At 46.2% G+C, this 24,712-nt stretch overlaps 1 protein-coding gene across 5 annotated transcripts in view; it reads right to left on the reverse strand.

Annotated features, from left to right (window-relative positions):
- ankhd1 (ankyrin repeat and KH domain containing 1) overlaps positions 1-24,712 on the reverse strand; it is a 35,472-nt gene that overhangs the window by 6,734 nt on the left and 4,026 nt on the right. For 2 of the 5 annotated variants that reach the window (XM_076275089.1, XM_076275087.1), the window contains exons 2-24: positions 21,313-21,466; positions 18,166-18,322; positions 17,461-17,608; positions 16,915-17,062; positions 16,292-16,525; positions 16,090-16,184; positions 14,670-14,907; positions 14,187-14,378; positions 13,543-13,652; positions 13,211-13,298; positions 12,808-12,935; positions 12,112-12,246; positions 11,466-11,559; positions 10,295-11,236; positions 9,878-9,996; positions 9,133-9,244; positions 8,856-9,001; positions 5,598-5,740; positions 4,261-4,474; positions 3,745-3,920; positions 913-1,075; positions 650-745; positions 370-486 (exon numbers count right to left, since the gene is read on the reverse strand). In XM_076275089.1, the coding sequence (XP_076131204.1) occupies positions 370-486; positions 650-745; positions 913-1,075; positions 3,745-3,920; positions 4,261-4,474; positions 5,598-5,740; positions 8,856-9,001; positions 9,133-9,244; positions 9,878-9,996; positions 10,295-11,236; positions 11,466-11,559; positions 12,112-12,246; positions 12,808-12,935; positions 13,211-13,298; positions 13,543-13,652; positions 14,187-14,378; positions 14,670-14,907; positions 16,090-16,184; positions 16,292-16,525; positions 16,915-17,062; positions 17,461-17,608; positions 18,166-18,322; positions 21,313-21,466 (4,149 nt within the window). Of the gene's footprint in view, positions 1-369; positions 487-649; positions 746-912; positions 1,076-3,744; positions 3,921-4,260; positions 4,475-5,597; positions 5,741-8,855; positions 9,002-9,132; positions 9,245-9,877; positions 9,997-10,294; positions 11,237-11,465; positions 11,560-12,111; positions 12,247-12,807; positions 12,936-13,210; positions 13,299-13,542; positions 13,653-14,186; positions 14,379-14,669; positions 14,908-16,089; positions 16,185-16,291; positions 16,526-16,914; positions 17,063-17,460; positions 17,624-18,165; positions 18,323-21,312; positions 21,467-24,712 lie in introns of all 5 variants that reach the window. The other 3 variants (XM_076275088.1, XM_076275085.1, XM_076275086.1) reach the window with 2 other exon arrangements.

Here is a 24,712-nt window from a genome sequence, read left to right on the forward strand (position 1 = left end):
CTCCCTCCCGTGCAACTGAAACTCTTCTGAACGCGCATCTCGACGGTTATTGGTTGGAACACTTTATTTTGCCTTGCCATTTTGCTAACACTTGTTGGTAGCAATTGTTTTTGTGTGCAGATCTCAGGGCCTAGGCTGCCTACAGAGACAGGTTTTTTTGACAGCCTGCTTATGGGGCGGGCAGCTAGCAGATCGTTAGGAAAGATTAGATGAATGTGATCATTTATGTTTGGGCCTTTTTTGGGACTGCAATCGCTGATACAACCTTTAAACTCCAATACCACATTTTCAATGGAGCCTAAAAATGACTCAAAAAAAGACTTCCAAGGGTTTTAACCTAGTTCTGCCTAGGAGTCTGCAAACACTTACTTTCTCCAGGTCGAGCTCTTTGAGGAGGATACAGGCGTTCTTGTTGGCCTCTGCCGCCTGTTGGTCCTTTGCTTTGACGATGGTCTCCATGCACTGGTGGCATTTCTTCAGCAGCTCCTGCAACGTGGAAAGCAGGCCGGTTTACAGCCAATCCCAGCAGCCCAGAGCACACAACATCCCCAGGGCCCCCTTTACAAACTCCACTATTATACGGCACAATGTATGTAGGTAACTATGAGAGGGGAATGTAGGGATGAATACAATGACCGTATGTATATACCTTATCCGCAATTGTGGCGATGTATCTCATGCACTCTATGTCAGAGGGGAACTGGTTCACCTCCTTCACCAAGTATTGCACAACTTTCACATGGCCCTGAAAATGAGATCAACATGAAAATGAGACTACAGCTAGGTGGCAGTGTGGCCATACATAATTTGAGATAGCATCAATGCTCAGTTCAATGTGTACATAATTCCACTTAGCTACAACTTTGTGGTGGTACCAGAGATGAGTCGATGAACATGCCATACAAGTCTCACCTTGCGGAAAGCGGCCATGAGGGGGGTGATTTTGCGGTTGTCTGCAGCGTCGACATCAGCACCTGACTGCTCTAGCAGCTGGACCACATCAAAATGGCCGCCATTCGCAGCGAGCCATAGAGGAGTGTTCCCCTTCTTATTATGAACGTCAATGTGGGCCCCCCTGCAAAGGAAGAAGGAGAGGAATTAAACATCTAACCTTGTAGCCTGACATAGCCATACTCAATTCTAGTCGGAATTTGAGTCTGATACTGCTCCATTGGGACATATTATTGGGTTTGTTTCCACCAACACGGGGAAAAAATGCCTCTGCACTTAATTGGATAGACCTAACCAATCAGAGCAACGAAATAGTCTACCGTGAATTCTTCTCGCCGTTTTAGTTAATTTCGCTTTTGAACGTTTTTTTTAAAGTTATTGTACTGTCAAAAGGCTAACAGACACAATAGTGAAATCTAAATGTAAGCTATAGCTTCTCTAGCGACAGCAGCGGTGGCCTACTTGCTCATCTGTCCATCATTGAATAAAGCCCGCCCATACAATTTGATTGGTGCGAACTGGTTCGGGTTCGGGCATAGTTGCTTCTCAATGGAACAAGTCCAGACCGAATTTCCCGACCTCAAATTTTGTGGCCGGGGTTTTCGGGCTGGCTTCCAGGCTAGTAATCTTGGAACAACCTGTACCAAAACCACAGGGCATTAACACAGAGCACAGTATGTTGGTATCAAACTTCAATTTTCATGCTATAGACCCTTTCAACAATAAAAAACAAAAACAATGCTTGAACGTTCTATTTGGTTCCCAATCTACTTCCTCTGCATTAAGATAACATATGGAATGTTAAAACGGAAGCCTTGTGGGGCCAACTATGATGCTGATAATGGAACTCTCTTGAAAGGGTCTATTCATAGGTGCCATCTACGTCACTATCAAATAGAACGCCGCCATATTTACGACCGATCTCGCCCAGTATGGCCGCCCACACTGCACATTTGAATGTGTGTGAGAGAGAGATATGTGGAGAAAATTTCAATTTTAGGCTTCGATCCTTATTTGTTACCCCCAGATTTATTTTGTCCCTTATGATCTGCCCAGGCTTGCCCAATTGGCTTTCCGCGATATATACAGTAGGATACATAGCCTATCTTGTTCATAACCCCTTCCCGTAGGCTACAGTGGAAGGCATTCAAGAGTAGGCTAGCCTATAGGAGAGCTGGGACGATTGAAACACGGGACGAATGAAACATTCCAGTTTTCTCCGAGTGTAGGCTAATGATGATAGACAAACGTCCTTCGGTCAAAACATAGAGCATGTTAACATCCTTCTATCAGCTATGTCATTGTATCACGGAGTTACAGACGATAAACGAGTTTTGATGCGCAAAAGTACACTTCATTAGAGGTTATTTTTTGATTGTTAGCCTAATGAGTATTTTTCATTTAAAGGTTCGACTTCATGCTTATTCAGTAGACCATTTAGTTCTCCACAATCCCAGACTTTCATATCGCATGCTTGTTTACATGGAAAGCAAAACAAGCTAGGCCTAGTGATAGGCTATGTCTGTGTCGGGACGATAGAAACAAGCTTCAATCGTTCCGACCAGGCTGTAACTCCATGTATTTTAATTAAATGCACAAATATCTGTGTTTAAACAATCATTTATGGAGGTGAGACATGGAAAAACAGTTTTAGGAAGATTAAAATGCATTTGGGCCCACAGGGGGTCGAGTTTTCCCATGTTATCCATGGAGACTGACGGCCGGGTCGTTAAGCCTAGGCCTACTTATTTGGATGTGCCGTGGCCTAACCCACGTAAAAACCTAGTGAAACGACATTTCCAACAATATAAACATGATATAAATGGGAAAGCTTACCGTTCTAGCTATAAACATCGCAGAATCATCCACAGGGCATGATATTTCAAAAACCGTTTCAAAAACGATGATGGCAATGAGTTATCAGACATGCACGAAGAGGCTATAGCCCTGCAACAATCTATCTAAAATAACCCCTACTGGGAGTAGGCCTACCATTCATGATATGTAGTAAAATTTTTAAGTTGTGGGACGTTTTATATTATTGTAGTCTTAGGCCTAAGCCTATGTTCATTCGTCACCTTATGTTGTTTCAACTGTCCCGAGGAGGGAGGAATGAAACGCACGTCCCACTTTTGCTGTAATAGGCCTAATTCCTGAACGGTTTTGTTCAAAGCTGGACATGCATTTGTATTTGACAGAGGACAGATGTAGGTTATAGTGACCAAATATTAGCTTTCAGTGTGGTACGATCGGTTTGTAGGCTAAATTGCATTTAGACCTAATTAAAAAGTGTTTCAACTGCTCCCCTGCCTATCAATATGCTGTAGCTGGATGGGTCAAAAACGTGAAAGTGTGGCCACCAAGGATTTATATTTAATCATGAGAAATGTAAGTATTATGTAAAAACAATTCAAATGTATGATTTTGGTGGTAGTTTACTCTTACTACATGTAGTGAGTTCTAAGATAGCAAGCTAGCCTACCACTCATTTTAGTGTCATTTAGCTCACAGATAGCTGTCATTAATCTGGATAATGTCCTTTAATGTAAGATGTGTTTATACGTATTTTATACACTCCATGATTTATACTCATTGAAAGAACATGAAGGAAAGGGAAACAAGGTGATTGTGACTTTATGGGAACAGTTTGTGGTGGGTTATCAGCTGTTAGCTGTCAGACGGTCAGCTGTTGTGTGACCACTGGGCGGCTGAGCTGCCCGAATCGGTCGTAAAGATGGCGGCGTAAAGCTACAGTGACGTCATGAGACACAAACGAATAGGTAACGAACTGACCTGATGATGAGAAGCTCACAGAACTTGTAGTGGCCCTTGTCTGCCGCGATGGTGAGAGCCGTGTCCCTGGAGGAGGGGACTGGAGGGGCGTTCACATCGGCACCCTTGTCCAGCAGCACCCGGCCCACCTCCGCATAGCCACCTGATGCTGCCTCCATGAGTGGAGTTAGACCCGTCTACAAGAGGAGGCACATGAGGACACGTGAGGAGACCTGCTACAGACCTTTGATGATTCAGATGAGTCTGAACATGTTAACCGCCAAATATACATCAATCTGAGGACATCTCTGTTACTTTTGTTAATCCAAGACCATGTGATTAAATTTTGATGGTGACTGGAGACTTGAGAGAGGAAGGTGGTGGGAGAGCGCAAACGCAAGTCCACAGTTAGTGCTAATAGTAAAAATTACAGTTGTTTTTTAAAGATAGTTTGCAGTGTGCCAAGGCATTAAAACAGCCCAAGTGGGGGAGAGAAAGAGAGAGGGTACTAAGGTAAAACAGGCGCTTGAGGCCGACCTTGGCACGGTGTTCCACGTTGGCCCTGCGATCCAGCAGCAGGCTGACCACCTCTGCGCGGCCCTGGAAGCAGGCCAGCGTCAGCGCCGTGTTGCGGTTGGTCTCGATCTGGGCGTTGATGTCTGAGCCCATGTCCAGCAGCAGCTTCACCGCTGGCACGTGCCCATTCATGGCCGCCAGCATCAGAGGAGAGATGCCCAGCTTACTGCCCGTCCTGCAGGAGAAACACACAGAGCGTTAATGTTTTCTCAACTAACCTTAATTCAAGCGATTTTGTTTAACATAATACCGGTATTATCATAATGATTGTTATGATGGTTATTATTATGAGTAGTGATTATGATGATGATAATGATGATAATTATTATTAGATTATTACACAGCTCTTCACAATGCAAGTAGAACGCTCCACTGACTTGAATGGGATTTCCCAAAGTTATAGCGGTCATTATTATCCACTAAAGGACCTCTGAAAAAAATAATGACCGCTGTCAATGGCAACAGAGTTTGTGCTTCTAATTCAGGTCTTTCATATCACTCCACAACTACTGGAACTTCATTCAAAAGTGAAAAGCAGACGGTTGATCAGCTGTGTTCTAAAGAATGTTTGATTCAAGTTCAGCGTGTGTTGTTGCGAACTATTTGTTTCTCAGCAAAAGCCACGATGAACGGTAATAGGCTATAGCCTAGGCTATGTAGGCTAAAGAGTCATATTGTGGGGAGTTTATTATTTCGTTTTGGCAAGTAGCCGTGTAATAAGCGGGATAATGTATAGAACGCCGGTCATTATTGGGAAAATAAGTCCCTTCAGGGCGGAACAAGACCCCTCCGCTGCACGTCGGGGTCCGGTTCGCCCTGTCGGGACTTTTTTTACCAATAATGACCGGCGTTCTATACATTATCCCTTACTTATTATGTGTAATAGTGCCAGCTATAAAGCACTTTTTTGAAAATGCAGTAAAACCCATCATTAGCAAATTGATCTAAATGAACAAGCCAAATTCTCACTGAAAACTATGGAGTTTTCCTAAGCTAAAAATACAAAGATTTTAATGATAATAATGTTGGATAAAAATGTTGGTTACAAATGCTGCACGAGTGGATACGTCTCAATCCATGTTGTCTTTACCAGCAAATATTAAACATATGCATCATAGTCTTTTCCCACTCAGTTTTTGCTACCTTCAATAAGGTCACATCAGTACAGAGGGGCACTTTTCAGATGAGACAACCCAAACTGATAGAAGGGTGTCTGATGCATGCTGACAGTTAGACTGGCAGCTGGATGCTTGGGGCGCACAGAGCCCGACAGAGGGCTGGGGGTTTAGTCATGGTACCTGGAGTTAATTTCTGCTCCAGCGTTCAGGAGGATCTTGATGATGTTGACGTAGCCTCCTGAGGCTGCCAGGCTGAGGGGCGTGTAGTCGGACACGTTGCGGTGCTCCTTGTTGGCCCCACGAAGCAGAAGCAGCTCCACCACCTGCCACAAGCAAGCCAGGAGAGAGCTACTTTACAAAGTTGGTCACCAATTGCTTTTAACTACAATGCAATAACATTACGATGGATATCTACGTAATATGGCATGACCTGAGATGTACTGTCTCTGTGTGTGTGTGTGTGTGTGTGTGTGTGTGTGTGTAAATATTTTTTCTACCTGCCACTGTGGCTGGTGGATTCCAAAATCTACCAGCCACTCAAGTTTTTTACCAGCCACTAGAGAAACGGCATGAAAATATGATATCATGATTATAGTCAGGGATTAAAGTGAAAAAAAATCGTTTGACTGAACTTTTTTCAGGCGATAAGTCATACGTTGTTCATATCTACCTATAGAGATAACACCCCTTTTGCGGTCGCGACCTATTGGTTTTTAATGTACAAAAAGATGCAAACAGCAAAGTAAAGGGAGTATTCGCCTTATTCACACAGCGGCCATTGTTTAAACCAAAACGAGGCTACAGGGTACACTTACTATATAATTAATGCCACCTACAGGTGAATGCATAGAACATAACAATCCTATGGTTTGTGTACCCTGTAGCCTCGTTTTAGCCGCCAATGGCCGCCATGTGAATAAGGCGAATTGAGAGTGTTCTTGATTGAGATTGAGTTTTCCTGATGAACAAAAATATATTTTAGTACCATCCCTGACCATTGCTGATTAGCCATTGCTGTTCTTTTCTACTGCAGCAATATTGTAGAAAGGCTTTAACACACTCTTATTTAATTACTTCAGGCCAAAAGTGTTTAAAGGGGAGATTTTTTTCTTGTTAATATGCAATTCAACACCAAGTAAAATCTATAAAATCAAGTTTGCAAGACTTCCCATTTCCTCATCAAAGTAACAAATCAGAACATTCTAGATATTGTTCATATTTCCATTTGTTGCCTCATCCGCATTTAATGATAACATGGTAATTTTGAGTTTTACAGACAACTCAGTTTTCCAATGAGCAGCAATACTGTGTGTGCTCATGCAGGAGGTCTGCGCATTTGTAACGACAATCTGGAGACGGCGCTTTTGTCTTCAGCAACAGATTGTATAAGGTTGACAAGAGGTTGCGATATGGTTAAGGACAGGTCGTGTTGCGCTATGAAAGAACATGCGTAGCCTACTTTCTAAACGTAAAAACGGTCAGCCATAGATAAACGTAGCCTACCTCTGTCGTGGTGGCTAGTTGCACCAGGTAAGATGTCCTGAAGTGCACGAACGTTAACCTTATGGCGGTCTTCTGATTGGTGGCGTGCTAAAACGTTTTCCTATTGCATCCATAAACAATTTTCTTGCAGCGAACCGCGCAAAAGCAAACTCCTGGCACTTTAATTTCTTTACACCATGGCTTGTTAGTTCTCCCCCGTTTCCAACAGCTGCCCATCTGCATTTATTTTTTAACTTTTGACACCTGCCTTCCTTTAGCAACAACGCATCCATGACAGCTAGTGGCCTTGCCAAATAGACGCACACAAATCATGACGCTAATATGCGAGGTTCTGGTAGGCCCACTGGTTATGGTTTTGTGCTATAAATTAATAATATTTTATAGCAAAGTTTTAAGTTGACTATTTTAATTGTATGGTTATTTTTTGTCAACATACACTCACAACCTATTGTCGTTAAAAGTGAGGCCTAAGCAAAATAGGCTACAAGGCTGTCTGTGCGTCACAAACACGACTGACCCCCTTACTCGACACGCTCAGTCAAAACCTTCCGTCGCAAATTGTGAAAAACATTGTTGTATGTCATAACAGACGGGATAAGAAATTGCATAGGCTACGGTTTATATTGCGTCGCTTTACACATAATGTTAGTTGCATTGATTAAAAACTGTAACAATAATAGTAGCCTACATCGGGTGGCATAGCAGGCTATCTGTTCAAGTCATAGGTGACACCCAAAATGAATGACCTCCCCTGACAAGAGTTCGCGATAGTGTCTACATTGATGCACGGAAAGAACACAGCCTCCGAATTCGCACATAGAGCTCACAATATCATATCCAAAAAAGTTAAACGGATTGGCCAACCTCATCAGCTGTCTCGATTGTGTCACTATAATCCAACTTTTAGACCGTTATAGTCCTCCATACGTGTTCTTTTTTTTAAGCAAACGCCCGAGACAAGTGTGTAGCTACAACATACAAAGCGAAACTCATGGCTGACGTAGGCCGTATAGGACGTATCTTCTTGAGCGGTCACGGATTGAGACACATAAAGTTCTCAAGAACATTAGGTCTTTAAACATTTACCTAATATGTGTAGTTGCCTTAAAAAAGGAAAAGCAAAGGTGACAGTCCCCCCCCCCTCCTATTTGTTTTCTCATCGGATCTGCATCGATCTCAAATATGACATTTCTAAAATCAAATTGACGGAAATCCGTCCTATGACGGAGAACTTTAATCCTTGTATAGTAGGCTACCCAAAATGATCACGGTAATCTGCATTATTGCGATACGACTAAAATGTTCTGAGTTTTGCCCTAAACCTTCCAGCTGTCCTCCAAGCACAGTAGCAACAAAACTAAAGGTCAACAGAACTTCATATGTCCACCGTCTGTCTTTCTCATAGGTCTAAATAGCAGCGTGTCGCAGGCCGGATTAAAATAGCTATACGGGTCAATTCAAAAGATAACTATTTACGTATTAGCCTGTGAAGATACAACGCAGATCCAAAGATCTCACTAGATTTATGTTTATGCAGTCATCCTGAAATAAGCTAGCAGTGGCACATGAAAGCACAGTGACAGTTTATTAATGGTAGTGAAGTGAAAGTGAAGCACTGCACCAGTGCCTATAGGCTATGCTGCGGGTGGCGGCTCACTACGAGTTGTTGTAGAACTTCAAATCAGCACGATTTACCCTTATAGGCTGGTAACGTTACATGATCCCTAAAGACACTTTCTTATTTTTAACCGTCAATAAGTATGAAAATTAGACCGGATCTGACTATTTGTGCCCTATGCTAGCTCTACCCGCCACAGTGGCTGGTAAGTTGACCAATTTCACCCGCCAGCGCACAAAACTACCCGCATTTGGCGGGGGGCGGGTGGCTAATTTCCATCCCTGCTGTGTTTGTGTGTGGTGGGAGGGAGTGCACACCTCCTGTCGTCCCCCGGAGCAGGCCAGGGAGAGAGGTGTGTCTTTGGTTCTTTCGGACTGGGCCTCGATGTCCCCTCCTTTATCCAGCAGGATCTCCACAACACCAACATGTCCTGCTGTGGCGGCCAGGATCAAAGGAGTGAAGCCTGAAAGAGGAGAGAGAGCATTAGGACTAACCCCCACACACAGTCAGTCAGACACACACACAGGATCACTCTCTCACACACACACACATTCTCACACACACACACACACACACACACACACACACGCTTACCCTTCTTATCCCTGTGCTCGATATTGGCCCCATGGGTGATGAGCACTGACACCAGTTCCTCATGGCCTCCAGCACATGCCAGAGTGAGCGCTGTGTCGTGATTGCTCTCCGTCTAGCCCATAGAAACACACACAGATTTAGCTGAACCCCAATGTCCTTGATAACTACCAACGCATTGCTACAAAGGTCATTACGCAACTTTGTTTTGGCCTACTGAAACATTAAAAAAAATGGTATCTCATACACATAAGCTAGTACACTGTAAAGATATCAGATAGCTGATTTGACAAAAGCCCTCTTTATTCTCACATGACCTATTCCTTTGACCACTGTAACAACTGGATAACAGCAAAAGTTAGGCTTATCATTCCTTAAATCAAGCTAGGCTTATCATTCCTTAAATGTTTTTATTTGTCTAAATGGCCATTTTGGATGGAATGACCGCTGCCTTTATGGTTCTTAAGCCAGACTCTCAGATCCTGAAAAGATAAGGCTGTTTAATTCTGATAATGCTGTTTGACAAACTGCAGGAAGTAAGATTTTCACAAGACAGTTTGCTGGTAAAATAACTAGCTATTTGACTGACTTTGACTGAAATAAAGCATTTGTTCTAGACCTCCTAAATACCTGGGAGTAAAAGATCAATAGGTGTCAATAGGTGTACAGCCTTGTGATTATGGTGACATCACTCAAACATATCATGCAAGTGTGCCACTGTTCCACAGAACATGTTGAGGGGTCTTACATAGGCGTCGATGTCCACGGTAGGGTAGAGGGCCATCACAGAGGGCGACGTGGCGCTGATGGGGGCCTGAGGCGTGGGGGAGGTTGTAGTGTCGATCATAGGCACTCTGCTACCCACTGCTGCACAGAGGCGAATGGGTTAGGAGCTCAGCCAACAACACAGGACCAGGCCATGCTACTGCATATAGGTCATTTAGATGTGGCATGTGGCATCTATACAGATTTTTACAAAGATATTTTACTTTGGAGGTTAAGGTACATCAGTGCTGCTAGCTTTGAAAAACTCGTCATCCCCAAATGCCTTGTACTAACAGGGTTACCCTCCCTGCCCATCAACCCATTATGTTCTCCGTCACGTAGGCTGCGGTGGTCAAGCTACTGCCATGTCTGTGAGCATCAGAGGGGAATGATGACCCACCTGCCATGATGTCGTCCAGCGTGTCAGTGAGCGTCTGCGCGGGCGAAGCGACCATGAGGCCGTCGGGCACCTGGCTGAGGAGGCCGGTGCCCAGCTGCTGCCCCAGCATGGCCCTCTGCAGCTCGGGGCTGCCGCCATCCCCGGCGCAGGGGTACTCCATGCCGCCGCCACCGCTGGCGAAGTCGGCGCACTGCTGCGCGGCCAGCGGCTGGATGGGGACGAAGCTGGACGCCGGCAGCGGGGGGGGCTGCAGCTCCTGCGGCAGCGCGGGAGGAGGAGGGGGCGGAGGGGGAGGGGGCGGCTGGGAGGACTCCCGGTAAAGGATAGTGTCCACCTGCGGGAGTTTGGGGTACTCGCCGACGTCCCCGGCCTCGTCCCCGTCCGCCCCCTCGTCCTCCAGCTCCTCCACCTCATCGTCGTCGTCGATGGGCGGGATGAGCTTGCAGTAATCGGGCTGCCCCTCCCCGTCCACGGCGACGCCGGTGGCGATGGTGGCATCGTCGGTGCCCAGCTGGGGTGGTTGCCCGGGCAGGGGGGCGCCAGGCTCCTCCGCCCCTGCCGCCGGCCCGGCCTCGCCCTTGGGCCCCTTGGCCTCCATGTACTCTTTGGTGAACTGCTGCTGCGTCTTGAGCTGCAGCTGCCGCTCCACCTTCTGCAGCTCCTTGAGGATCTTCTTCTTCTTCTGCAGCTGCTCCTCGCGGCTCTTCTTCAGCTCCTCGATCTTGTCCTTGGTGAGCGGCTCGCCCTGGATGAGCTCCAGCGACTGCAGCTGGGCGCGCTCGATGGCGCTGATGCGCTGGCCCAGCTCGTTGAGCTTGCCCTCCGTCTCCTCCACGATGCACTCCAGCGGCTGCTGGTACGGGTGAAAGGGCTGCAGCAGGTCCGCGTCCAGGCTGCCCGGCGTGCTGCTCTGCAGCTGGGCTAGCCGCTGCTTGGACATGCCTAAGGAGAGGGGAGAGAAATAAAAAAAAACAACAAAAAAAAACAATTACAACTTACAAACTTACAAATGTACGGTAGCACAATTCTTAAGCCAGGTAGATCAGCTAATGTGTTAAGGGCACAGGTAGAACCAATACATGGCAGGACTTTCAAAAGGACTTTTTCTAAAGCCAGACTTTTACATCTCTGATTTCAAGTGAATGAAGCAGCTCATACGTTCTCCACCAACCTTTGCTTGAGACAGGTGAAGAGCTGGATGGAACTCTGTCGGGTTCCTGGGGAGGCACCACCATGGCCAGGGCCTGGAATGGAACTCTGGGAGCCTGAGAGGAACAGACAAGGAGGAACTTGGGTCATTAACAGGGCTGTGTATTGGCAGGATTCCAGTGATACTATACCATCACAGGGGTTACGGTATAACATATTATTGTTATATTATTATATATTGTGATCTACTGTGATTTTTTTCTGACATCAGCAGGGCACCCTATGTCAACTTGCACTGTTACATTAGAGTAGAATGGGAGAAGACAGATGACATAGCATCACAAAACAAATACTCAAGCGAATCAATATTCCTTTTTACATCCCTTGTCATAAAAGTAGTTAGTTGCAAGGGTATTCCTGCCAAGCCATTTTTTGGTGCCCACTTAAGTCCCTGGCTGCATAAAAGGTCACAGCCACATATTTACCTGGCAACCACATCTCTGTTTCTATTAGCCAGACCTGTCACCAGGTGCCACTGTTCCAGCCATTAGCTCTAACACTAATACTAGCGTAAGCCACTTAAAACACCATTAATCTAGGGATCCATATCTTCAAAACAGCATGCTAGAGTAGAGTGGCCTGTTCTCCTACAGACGCGTGGTCCTCACCTGGGACGCGTCGTGAGAGGGAGGTGTGAGCTGGGACATCTCTGTGGTGGGGACGTTATTTGGGTAGTCCAGGAGGTAGGACACCACATTAGTGTGGCCACCTTTAGCAGATTCAATCAACATGGTGGAGCCATCCTAACCAAACAGAAACACAAACACAAACAAAACAGTTAAAACAGTCTCCCTTCTGTGAATCAGTTAAAACAGGTTTTCAACTGAGAATGGAGTAAGAACTGATCTCTATTAATTTCTCCTTTAAATCCCTACACCCCTAAGTGTGTTACATTTCTTGCAAGTGTCTCTCTCTGGGCATTGCTTTCCTCTTTTTTGTTTCAATTAATGAATTAATCTGCACAAAAATACGTATACAACACTTATATAACACTAGTCACACTATCTCCATTTGCATTCACATGTCGTTATTTGTTCTAAACCATCCTTGTCAGCTGAGATGGGGAGATGTGAGGAGGGTGAGTGGTGAGGAGAGTGAGGAGGGGGGGGATGTGAGGAGGGGGAGATGTGAGGAGGGTGAGGTGTGAGGAGGGTGAGGATGTGAGGTGTGAGGAGGGGGAGATGTGAGGAGGGTGAGGTGTGAGGAGGGGGGGATGTAGGGAGGGTGAGGATGTGAGGTGTGAGGAGGGGAAGAAATGTAGGGAGGGTGAGGTGTGAGATGTGAGGAGGGGGGGATGTGGGCACCTTTAGTCTGTGCGTGGGGTCGGCCCCGTGAGCCAGCAGAAGCTCCACCACGGCCAGGTGGCCTCCGGCGCAGGCCAGGGACACCACTGTGTGGTCATTATTAGCTGTGGCTCTGTTGACATCCGCACCTGCAGGCACAGGCGCGCACACACACACACACACACACACACACACACACACACACACACACACACACACACACACACACACACACACACACACACACACACACACACACACACACACACACACACACACACACACACACACACACACACACAGAGGGGCATGAGTAACCAGGACACACACACAAACAGCTGCGTCCTCCTGCGCAGCACACCAAGAGAGAACAACAGCTCAGCTGAGCGAAGTGTTTCAGTAGGTTAGCAGGCCACAGACGCACCTTTGCTGATCAGGAACTGGACAGTGCACAGGTGTCCTGCTCTCGCTGCCTTCATTAGCGGAGTTCTGCCTCCCTCGGACTCGTGCTCCTGTGGGACGGACATGAGAGCACTCAGTAAGACCAGGAAATAGCGGAGAAGCAACAGCCCTGTAGCCCAAAATTCTCCATAAAGACAGCTTCTGTAGCAGATATGAATGTTCCTGTATATCATGCATATCACAGTCGATCATAACAGGCTATCCATCTTGGAACGAAGTGATGAGCGGACAGTCATGACACTGACGTAAGGTTAATTAGTCAAATAGCTGTGCGCCTGGGAAAGGGGGACTCACCAGGTCAGCGCCTGTCTGGAGCAGCACGTCAGCCACATCGGTGTGTCCATTCTCACACGCATATGTGAGGGCCGTGTCACCTGTCGCAGTGGTGGCGTGCACGTTGGCTCCTGCACAGAAAACACATTACTCAGAATAGGCTTAGGGACCAGGGGCACAGAAAACACATTACTCAGAATAGGCTTAGGGACCAGGGATGGATGACTGGCTTGAAAAATGTTTGTTTGTATGAATGATTAATTACTTTTTAATCTGTTGGCAAAACAATGTTGAAATTTTTAAAAAGTCAATGTAAACCGATTTAAAACCAGTACTTGTAAGGTTCAGGCCTTGATTTTGAAATAATTTCGCTGCTAATAAAATTATCTGCTAGTCCTTATAGGGTATAGAGCAGAGACCACAAACCAGGTAATACATTAGGATGTACCAATATTATGGCTAGAATTGCCTTAAGAGTGACTGTAAAATGGGGCTGTGTTCTATTTGCACAACTAGCATCAGAGGTTCTTACTTGTTCATCAATGTCTAATAGAGCAGAGTAATTCAGACGTACCACCTAATGCACTAATGTATCAACCAACAGGACCTACAACCTAATGCATCTAAACCATTTGACTGAACGAGAGGTGGCAGCTCTGCAGTACCTGCTGCCAGCAGGTATTTCACCAGCTCCAGGTGTCCCTCCTGCGCAGCCTCCATCAGCGGCGTGGAGCAGCCCAGCTCGATGTCAGCTCCCGCCTTGATGAGGAAGTCGGCCACCTCCAGGAAGCCCCCGCAGCAGGCCAGCGTCAGGGCCGTCTCCTGCGTCTCCTCCGTCTGGGCGTTGATGTTGGCTCCTGTTGGCCGGGCAGCAGAAGAGAGATCAGAGGGGCTCCCATCGCTACTCTACAGGCCTCTCCAGCCTACTCATTCAGTTTAATGCTTTCAGAAGAGTGTCAATCAAGTTCACATCACACAGTCGAACCTCTGAGTGGCTTTACTCGACTAGTATCCACACACCCACCCACACAACCACAGCCTAGTTCTTCAAGTCAAGTCAAGCAGAGGGGATTTTCTCTTCATTAATATCCTAAGGACAGCCTTGGCCCAACTAAATTGACCCTGAGGTCAGGCGGCATCCTCCTCACCCTGAGCCAGGAGCAGGGCCACCATCTCTTCGTGGCCTTCGCGTGCCGCCTCCATGAGGGGCGTGTAGCCTTCGTCGTTGACCTCCTCCAGGTTGGCGCCGCGCTCGATGAGCAGGGCTGCCAGCTCCACGTGGCCGCCGCACGCCGCCAGCGTCAGTGGCGACTCGAACGAGTCGGCGGGCATGTTCACCTGAGCGCCGCTGTCCAACAGCAGACGCGCCACCTCCACGTGCCCGTCCTAGACGGCAGGAGAGCAAAGCAGAGGAGACAAGGAGAGAGGAGAGGAGAGGAGAGGAGAGGAGAGAAGAAGACAGGAGAGGAGAGGAGAGGAGAAGACAGGAGAGGAGAGAAGAGGAGAGGAGAAGGGATGAGAGGAAATGAAAGGAGAGGAGAAGACAGGAGAGGAGAGAAGAGGAGAGGAGAAGGGACAAGAGGAAATGAAAGGAGAGGAGAAGACAGGAGAGGAGAGGAGAGAAGAAGGGACGAGAGGAAATGAAAGGAGAGGAGACAAGGAGAGAGGAGAGGAGAGGAGAAGACAGGAGAGGAGAGAAGAGGAGAGGAGAAGGGACGAGAGCAAAGCAGAGGAGACAAGGAGAGAGGAGAGGAGAGGAGAAGACAGGAGAGGAGAGAAGAGGAGAGGAGAGGACAGGAGAGGAGAGAAGAGGAGAGGAGACAAGGAGAGAGGAGAGGAGAGGAGAAGACAGGAGAGGAGAGAAGAGGAGAGGAGAGGACAGGAGAGGAGAGAAGAGGAGAGGAGACAAGGAGAGAGGAGAGGAGAGGAGAAGACAGGAGAGGAGAGAAGAGGAGAGGAGAAGACAGGAGAGGAGAGAAGAGGAGAGGAGAAGACAGGAGAGGAGAGAAGAGGAGAGGAGAGGACAGGAGAGGAGAGAGGAGGAGAGGAGAAGGGACAAGAGGAGAGGAGAAGACAGGAGAGGAGAGAGGAGGAGAGGAGAAGGGACAAGAGGAGAGGCGAAGACAGGAGAGGAGAGGAGAGGACAGGAGAGGAGAGAGGAGGAGAGGAGAAGGGACAAGAGGAGAGGAGAAGACAGGAGAGGAGAGGAGAGGAGAGGACAGGAGAGGAGAGAGGAGGAGAGGAGAAGGGACAAGAGGAAATGAAAGGAGAGGAGACAAGAGAGCCAGGGGACACGGTTCAGCACTGACTCACACGACCAAACACTTCCTGCCATTGCGTCTTCAGAGTTCTTGGGCTTCCCTCGAGTGTGTTATAGTTTAAGTGATTATGAGACTCGTATATCCGCTTTTAAGAGCCTTACAAAAAAAAAAACGACTCATAAAACATTCATATTCCATAGTAAGGCCCCCAATACAGAGTAGATCCGATTGAAGGATTAAAATAGAGCGTATTGATTTTTCTGCAGGTAAAAGCCTGTCTGCTGTGAGCGTGTGGGTGCTTCCTCACCATACAGGCCTCCATGAGGGCTGTGTGCATTTCATCTGTCTTGTGTTCCTGGTCAGCTCCAGCCTCCAGCAGGAAGTGCACCATTTCCAGGTGTCCTGTAAAGGGAGGGGCGTAGCAGGGCAAACAATGACTCAGGTGCCGCTCGGGTTACACTCTACCTACCACGTCACAATGCAAATGTGTCAGGGGTTAGGGACGGTACCTTTGTAGCAGGCCAGCGTGAGCGCGCTTTCCTTGAACTCGTTGGAGTGTGTGTTGATGCCGGCGCCGTACTCCAGGAGCACGCGGGCGACCTCGACGTGACCGGCACTGGCCGCCTCCATCAGGGGAGTGTGTCCGTTCTCATTGTGGTCCTCGATGTTGGCGCCTTCCTTCAGCAGCACCTTGACCACGTCCAGGAAGCCTCCCGCACATGCGTACGTCAGTGCTGTGTTGCCTGGGGCACAGGGGGGGGGGGGGTAAAGGGAGAGCACTGAGGAATGCGGCAGAACCACTTCACCATGTGACCCGTGAGATGCTTTAGGGTGGCTTTTGATCGATCAAATACAACTGTCTCTGTTCCAGATAAGGGAATTCATTTAAAGTAAAAACTAATACTAATACTTGTTTTATGCCCCAATTGATATAAAGAAATATTCTGGTCAAGAAACCGTGCTCTCTCAATCTCTCTCTGCTTCTAGTCAACAAAGTACAGCAGGTTCTATACTTTACAAGCAAAAATATTCCAGCCAACTTAAAGAGCATCATTAGAAGTGGCCTTATTCCCCTAGTAACTCCAGCTGTGCTGGATGATGGGTCTGTGATGAGTGTGTGTGTGTTCTCTACCTGTGGAGGATTGTGCGTTGACATCAGCTCCGTGTACCAGTAGCAGTTTGACTATGTCCACGTAACCGCCACTGGCTGCTCCCATTAGAGGTGTGATGTCCCCCTTGATGCCTCGGTCCTCCACGTTGGCGTGCATGGCCAATAAGACCTGCAGAAGAGACACCCAGGGACAAAAACATGAATGTGCCATTTCACATAATTTTATCATGTTCCACTTAAATTGTATTATATATATATATATATATATATATATATATACATACACTCAATATACTTAATATACAATTTCAACTGTGATGGGAAAGCATTTGTAGGTTTTAACTTCTAAAAATCACCTTTATTAAAATGTGCACAGGTACTTGTTCAGTGCAGTGCAGTTCAAAATCTAAAAACCACAGACAGCTTTCTTCACAGTGTGCGTGCATGCATAGCTGCTACTGCTGCTTATACAACTGTACTTTGGGGTGAGGGTGGGGGATGTTTTGGGGAGGGGGGAGGGGGGGGGTCAGTGAGTGCTTTGGAAAGGGCGGCCTCTGACAGGTGTACCTGGGCGAGTTCGTAGTAGCCGGCCGAGCAGGCCAGGCACAGTAGGCTCTCTCCTTCCTCCGTGTGCTCGTTGACGCTTCGGCCCTCATCCAGCAGCTTGCGCACGGCATTGACGTCTCCGTCAGAGCACGCCTCGGCCAGGCTACGGCTAAAAATAACCAGACTGCTACAATTACGGCGACTGTGCAAGTGCAACTGCTGTGTGTGCTTCAGGACATGAGAGATGTAGTTCAGCAAATCAGACATGTTACAATACTATACCCATACAAATTTTGGCATCTTCTAAAATGTGCATATTTGCATGCAATTGTTTACCTTGTATTGAAAGCCATGCAATAAGCAGGCTACAATGAATAAAATAGTGCTAACCTACCAAGACAATTTGCAGTGTTTTCACCTGACAATTAAATCCATGGCATTGCAACTTGAACTATGGATGAACCTAAATTGTGCAGTAACACTCAAAATAACACTAATGAATGCACCAACAATAGGCACTAGTGCAATTATATTCCAGCATGTTAAAACTGTGAGTTATGGCCTAGATGTTCACACTATTGTACAGTTCAACTTGGATGAGTGCATTCATGTACATACTGACTGTAGAGCACTTTGGTCAACTGCGGTGGTTATTAAATATGTGCTATAAATAAATTGACATGGACATGTGTGTATGTGAAGGCAGGAAAAGGAGAGGATGCCTACTTGTCTGCTTGGCTGGCGTTGAGTGTGTTCTCGGCCCTCATTCGTGTGAGAGCGGCAGCTGCTTCGTCCAGAGCGCAGCTCACTGACGAGGTCAGCTGGCGCAGCACCTCGGGATCGGCGAAGGCTTTACCGTCGGCGTTGGACTGTTCAGCGAGGCCTGAATCATCCACACACACACACACAGAGAGAGAGGCAAAGGTCATAAAATGGTCACCATTGGCACAGTATCATGTAACACAAGTCCCAGTTTGTACATACAGTATATTAGACAAGAGATTCCTTAAGTACAGGCACAGTGAGTTCAGTCCACAATGCTACTCACTAACTTAGAGCCAAACATATGGAGTGAGACAGCGTATGTCAAGTGTCTGTTTCCAGTTTTTAAAACATATGTTTTATGGTGAATAATGGAGATGAAGAATAATTTCATGGATGCCCGAAAGTCCAGAAAAGGGATGATGCTTATTCAATCTGTTTTGGGAACCTGATGCTTATTCAATCTGTTTTGGGAACCTTCAGATGAAGCATAAGAAGCATACTGCCTTTAGCCCAGGTGGAGACTCAACACATTTGAGAATGCGGAGAGCTAGATTGAATATTAATGATTTATTCTGGGCCAAATCGTCTTGAAAAGTTTCAGGGGGAGTCATATTAAGGTTACGAGTCTGCAAGAGTCTGTGTACCAGACCGGTGAAATGTCTCAATATGCAAATATGTCTGTGCTGTGTACAGAAGCTCAAACATAAATATTTCACGTTTCTGGGATTTAGTGAATATACGACAACACCCTCAAGGATTTTAGCCTCATTACATCATCACATGCCCAACTGAGCTTAAGAGGAACTTTTAAATTTTCTGATTGAACACATATCGTTTTTTTTCTACATAATAAATATTTAAAGTAAAAAGGCAATTGATCAATCGCTTATGGGCTTCCTTGCAGTCATCCTAGGAAGTTAAAAGTTACCAAGATTAGGCTGACAGCAAACAGCAAAGTAGACTAGGAACCGCTGTGGATGAAGCATTTACAGTATGAAAGCTAAAGGCCCACTGCATAAAACAGATTCAACAGTGAAGGATGACAAACATGGTGAACTTGATGGTAGATGGAGTATTTGAAAGGGCTATTTGAAGAGTTTCAAAAGGCTTGCTTTCACATGATTTGGTGGCCCACACAACTCTCTCACTTCAGCACAAAGAGGCATACAGTCAGACCAGACAAAAGGCAGAGCCAAAGACAGGCCTTCACACAGTAACACACACATGTACAAAAGCCCTAATTATGCCATACTGCCTCTGCCCCCCGACACCCCCCAAAAAACCTGTCAAACTCATAACACACACTCTTACTAAAAGTCTGAACACACCTACACACACACACACACACACGCACACATGCTCAAACACACACAGAGTGTACTAAAGGCCATTGCTGAGTCATGAAGGGAGCTGTTGCTGCTGCATGGAAATCCTTTGTTGCTGTTAATCTCCCCCATGGTTCTCCTGCGGGCTAACCAGCAGCAGCTCAGGGGACCGGGCCTGCTCATACCAGTTCACCAGCACAGCACAGTACAGCACAGCAGCACAGCAGAGCAGAGCAGAGCGGCACCAGGCATGGCAACCTGACTAAAACACACTCAACTAGCTTACGCTGCACCGCCTTCACAGCCGCACACAACCTGAGGCAGGGTGGAGAAGTAGGCCTAGCGTAAACCTGCCCTATGGGATAGCGGTGACATTATACAAGTCCAGAGAGGAAAACTAGTTTTGAGTAGTTATACTTATACTGTTTACTCAATGAAAAACTCATAGACAGCTTAGTTACAAAAACATACAACAACAAACCACAGCCACTGGTACAATACCTTGTCACTTACAGTCCATTATAACTCTGACAGCTGTTGTGTTTGTTGCTTTTATAGGGCTCATGCTGATACAATGTGACCCCAAAAGATAAGCTGTGCTCTCGACACGCAACACTAGATCGTTAACACAATAAAGCATCAGTAAGGACGCAACAGGATGCGTGTACAATAAACGTATCTATAAGTATAAGTATATATATACTCTTTTGATCCCGTGAGGGAAATTTGGTCTCTGCATTTATCCCAATCTGTGAATTAGTGAAACACACTGCACACAGTGAACACACAGTGAGGTGAAGCACACACTAATCCCGGCGCAGTGAGCTGCCTGCAACAACAGCGGCACTCGGGGAGCAGTGAGGGGTTAGATGCCTTGCTCAAGGGCACTTCAGCCGTGGCCTACCGGTCGGGGTTCGAACCGGCAACCCTCCGGTTACAAGTCCCAAGCGCTAACCAGTAGGCCACAGCTGCCCCCATCTGTATCTCTGGGTGCAGCCTATGGTACAGTATGTTGAGCCTTACTGCTCAAGGTTTATGAGCATGTGCAAGCCAAAAACTCTATACATCTACGAGTTAAAATGCAGCTATAACAAATGCATCTAAATCCCAGGCAAAGACAGGCACCAATAGCTTCATATTAACTTCTTCCATGACAATGGCAGTAACATGCACTTTTTTGCTAATAACAGCAGTCCTCATTGTGACGTACTGCACTCTTGCGTAGAATAATCCTCATAAACCACTGCTACACATTCCACTGTTATTGTCTAAATTCCTACAGTTCAACCATCAAAGCCTTGCTCTAAACAATTTCTTGCAAAAATTTCTTGTAAAATTCTTGACCTAAAAGCTAACAAACCATCTCTTAAAATGTTAAAAGGGATGAAATGGTAAGAGTTTCAGCCCAGCAACCATTATTATGAATGGAGTGTAAAGTAAAGTTGAACTGATTTCAGTTGGAAAAGTAAATAAATCATATTAAAACGTAGAGGCTGCTATTCTAATCCATTTCTATATTTTTTTTGCCAAATTCCACAAATTACTCTAGCTGTCTGGTCTGTGTTTGCGCTTAAAATAAAACAAATAACTCTGAAGTTCATCCACAGCCTTGGCTCTGAAAATAGGAAACAAAATTGCTCTGGCCAAGCCAATCAGTATTGTTTCAGGAGCACACAAGGTAAGTATGCAGTTTGATTGGTTGCTGAGCTTAGATACTAATAAACATTTCAGCAGAATCGCGGTTTCTACCGTCATAATGGCAGGTAAACTACAAACTACCCACCTGCTGCCTCCAGCAGGGCCTCCAGACGGGCCTGTGTTTCGGGGTCCACTCTCCGCAGGTCCAGGTTGTCTGCAGCACTGGACAGGAGCAGTTCTGAGGCCGTCTTTAGCACGGGGTTATCCAGGTCTTCCTGCTCCAAAAGAAAGGATTCCACCTGTTTGCAAATTTTAAAAAAAATGTCAATATGGTTGCTACACAACTGTGCTGCAACATTTTCAATCAGGCTGAGCTACGAACACACCACAGAGTTTAGAACAGACATGGTCATTCACAGCAGCCCATTTTTGTGTCTGTATATATTTGCTCTGGGCGCCTTCACAGTGCATTTTGTTCATTAAGTTCATTCACATTTATTAATTCGTATGCTCAGTGTTGGCTCAGTATTAGGCTCCATGTACCTAAATCTCAATAAGAACACCTGACCTGATCATTTTTCAAAGTTGGCTTCACTATGGCTACAGAACAAGTAAAACACAAACAGAACAAGTAAAACACAAACCTTTTTCATAGGCACATAGTTTTTTAATCATCTCTACATTTATATTGGTCATGTGACGGACAGATAAAGACTGTCATTTCCAATGACCCTCCAGAACACACGCTATGTCCTTCTGAGTTCCGGGATGGAGCACGGCAAGAAAATGTAAGAAACGCTTTCACAGTACAACACTGCCAGGTATGTGGCCAAAAGACACCAGTTAGCAGGTTAGAAAGCTCCCATCAGTGCCGGCTGGGTGGTTGTTTTGTTGGTGTTTGCAAGGTTGTCGCAGGTTTTTTAGGCCGTTAGCTCACTAGCTTTGCTTTATACTCCTTACTGTGGTTTTAAAGCAGAGACGGACAATTAACACATGAGGGCACCAGTGGCAAAGTTCATCTGGCACTCGCAGTCCTTCCCCCTTTGCCACAGAGAGCTGAGCTTGGGGCCGAGGCTACGCACAGGCTCAGTATTTAGGCCCTCTGAGCCTCAATGGAATTACAGTAAGCACTGAGATGAGCTGATCAACGGGTTTCCCTGTCGTTCCCCCTACCCTACCCCACCTCACCCCACCCATTCGCTTTCCTTCTCCCTAGCGTGCACGCTGTAACCTTGACCTCCATTCACCTGCCTTATCGCCTGCAACAGGGCAGGACGTCCCGTAACAAGCTCCACCTGGTCGCGCTCAGCTGCGGGAGGACTATTACTACCAGTATTTTTAATTGTGAGGATGTCAATGTGTTGTGTCTTTAATGTCATAAGCTCAATTGGTGCGCCACTGTTGACGGACATTCTATTTCAACACTATCTTCCTGCATGACTGACACCAAATATGACGTGTCCTTTTAAAACAATCACTGCTTCATATTCACAAATGCATCTTTTACTTGAGAAAGTTATTTTGTCTGAATTAGCCCACACAAACCAGAATTATGCTACTTCTTCTTCTTCAATAACTTTTCATTCTGAAGTTAACAGGGAAGTAACATTGGTTATCCCCTACTGTCTGTTCCAGGAATGATTATACACTAAACTACCGCAGCCGTCCTTGACATATCAGCTAGGCCAGACTGATTTATTGGAGTACATTTTAAAGGTCTCTGTAGACGACGCATGGGCGTTGAAACGTTAGTCGGTTTGCACTAATTAAAAATCACATAAAGCTTTGTGTGCTCCGGTCTTGCTCCTTGGTCCTAATTAGACCTTGGGTCTTCTCTTTTTCCATTTTAAAGGTGTTTGAATAGGCCCATTTCTTTCTGGAGGATTTGCGATGAAAACAAATAAGGTGTTCCAAACCGAAGGAACTCCATAACAGGCTATGAGAAGAAAACAGGATAACCAGCCTCACTGATAACACCTCTGGTAATCACTGCTGCGACTGTTTTCCTTTGTTTAAATGGAGCAACTTTCATATTCACTGATGCTTGCAAAGAATATACCCTTTAAAAAGTTTACTGTAAACATGAAGCAAACACATAGATTAATTGATTCATGAACCTTTACCGAACAACACAGTATATCTGACAATGTATACAACATCCCACAGTCTCACTAATCAATGGCCTTCTGTATGCAAAGTGCCACTGTTATTAGTCAAAAGACACATTGTCAGTGTCCGTAAACAAAAACCTGATGACCGGTTGCAAAGAATGGCAAACACGTCTACACAGACAATGACTTCTAAGACAAAGAGGTTGTGTTCTACTAATACTACGCTTTTGGTGAAACGATCCACACATGTACCCTCATCCAGCTGCTTTGATAGGGGCTGAAGTCATTCCTTCAGCTCTGTGGCGGTTTCTAAAACAGAAACGCAGAGATGAAGTTACTAGGAGTGGTCTTTTCAAGCCCAGTTCCAGAGGCGACTGAGGCAAACAGCAAAGACGAGACGCCTTGCCAGGAGGACTGACCCAAAAAAGAGGGGAAAAACAAAAAGGCAAGGCAACGCAAGAGGGTGTGGTCAGCAGAAAACACATGTGCAGAGAGAGAGAGAGAGAGAGAGAGAGAGAGAGAGAGAGAGAGTAATTAAAAGCATACTGCGACATTTCAATGTGCTGAGTCTCAGCTGTGACTGGGAGCACGTCTCTGCAACTCAACTCAGAGAAGCATCAGTCTGTGTGGGTTGGGTCAGGGCTGTGTGTGTGTGTGTGTGTGTGTGTGTGTGAGTGTGTGTGTGTGTGTGTGTGTGAGTGTGTGTGTGTGAGTGTGTGTGTGTGTGTGTGTGTGTGTGTGTGAGTGTGTGAGTGTGTGTGTGAGTGTGTGTGTGAGGTGTGAGTGTGAGTGTGAGTGTGTGTGTGTGTGTAAGAGTGTGTGTGTGAGTGTGAGTGTGAGTGTGTATGTATACACATACGTACATCTTGAGATGAGGAACCGGGAACAGAATGGAGAGAGATTAGTCACCTCAGGACAAAGGGGAGGACACTTGACAATAGCAGGTTAAAAAAATTTACTGAGGGAATAACTGTGGCACAGAATCACAATGAGTAAGAAGAGTCGCCTTTTGACATCACATGAATTTTCAGGCAACCTTTCATTCCCTGAAATTCCAGCACACAACAAGGTGAGGAAACGTCGCACAGGGAGCAATGGAAGTCGAGTTTCGCCAAGAAGACGAGAGCCCACACAAACACCCTCATGAATAACTAAAGATGCCAGGCTAATGGCAGCAATAACCAAGAGAGGGTCAAACACGCACAACCACTTCACATGGTACTCCGGGGTTTACTGCGCAGGAAAACTGAACAGACCCATATGTACAACAGCAATGTCCACGACAGAAACGTCCACAAGACAAATGTCAGTGGAAGAAAAATGGCATATCTTCTTCACGTAGTAAGGCCCCTAGGAGGCATCACAGGCTGCTTGCGTCTGTACATTTGTTTTAAATAGCTAAGTAAAGAATGTCGTTCCTTTTATATTATTTTA

Source organism: Alosa pseudoharengus, unplaced genomic scaffold (genome assembly GCF_046254945.1).
Source record: "Alosa pseudoharengus isolate Yale_2024_CS ecotype anadromous, Long Island Sound unplaced genomic scaffold, YU_APseudo_1.1 YU_APseudo_1.1_scf_8, whole genome shotgun sequence".
NCBI lineage: Eukaryota > Metazoa > Chordata > Actinopteri > Clupeiformes > Clupeidae > Alosa > Alosa pseudoharengus.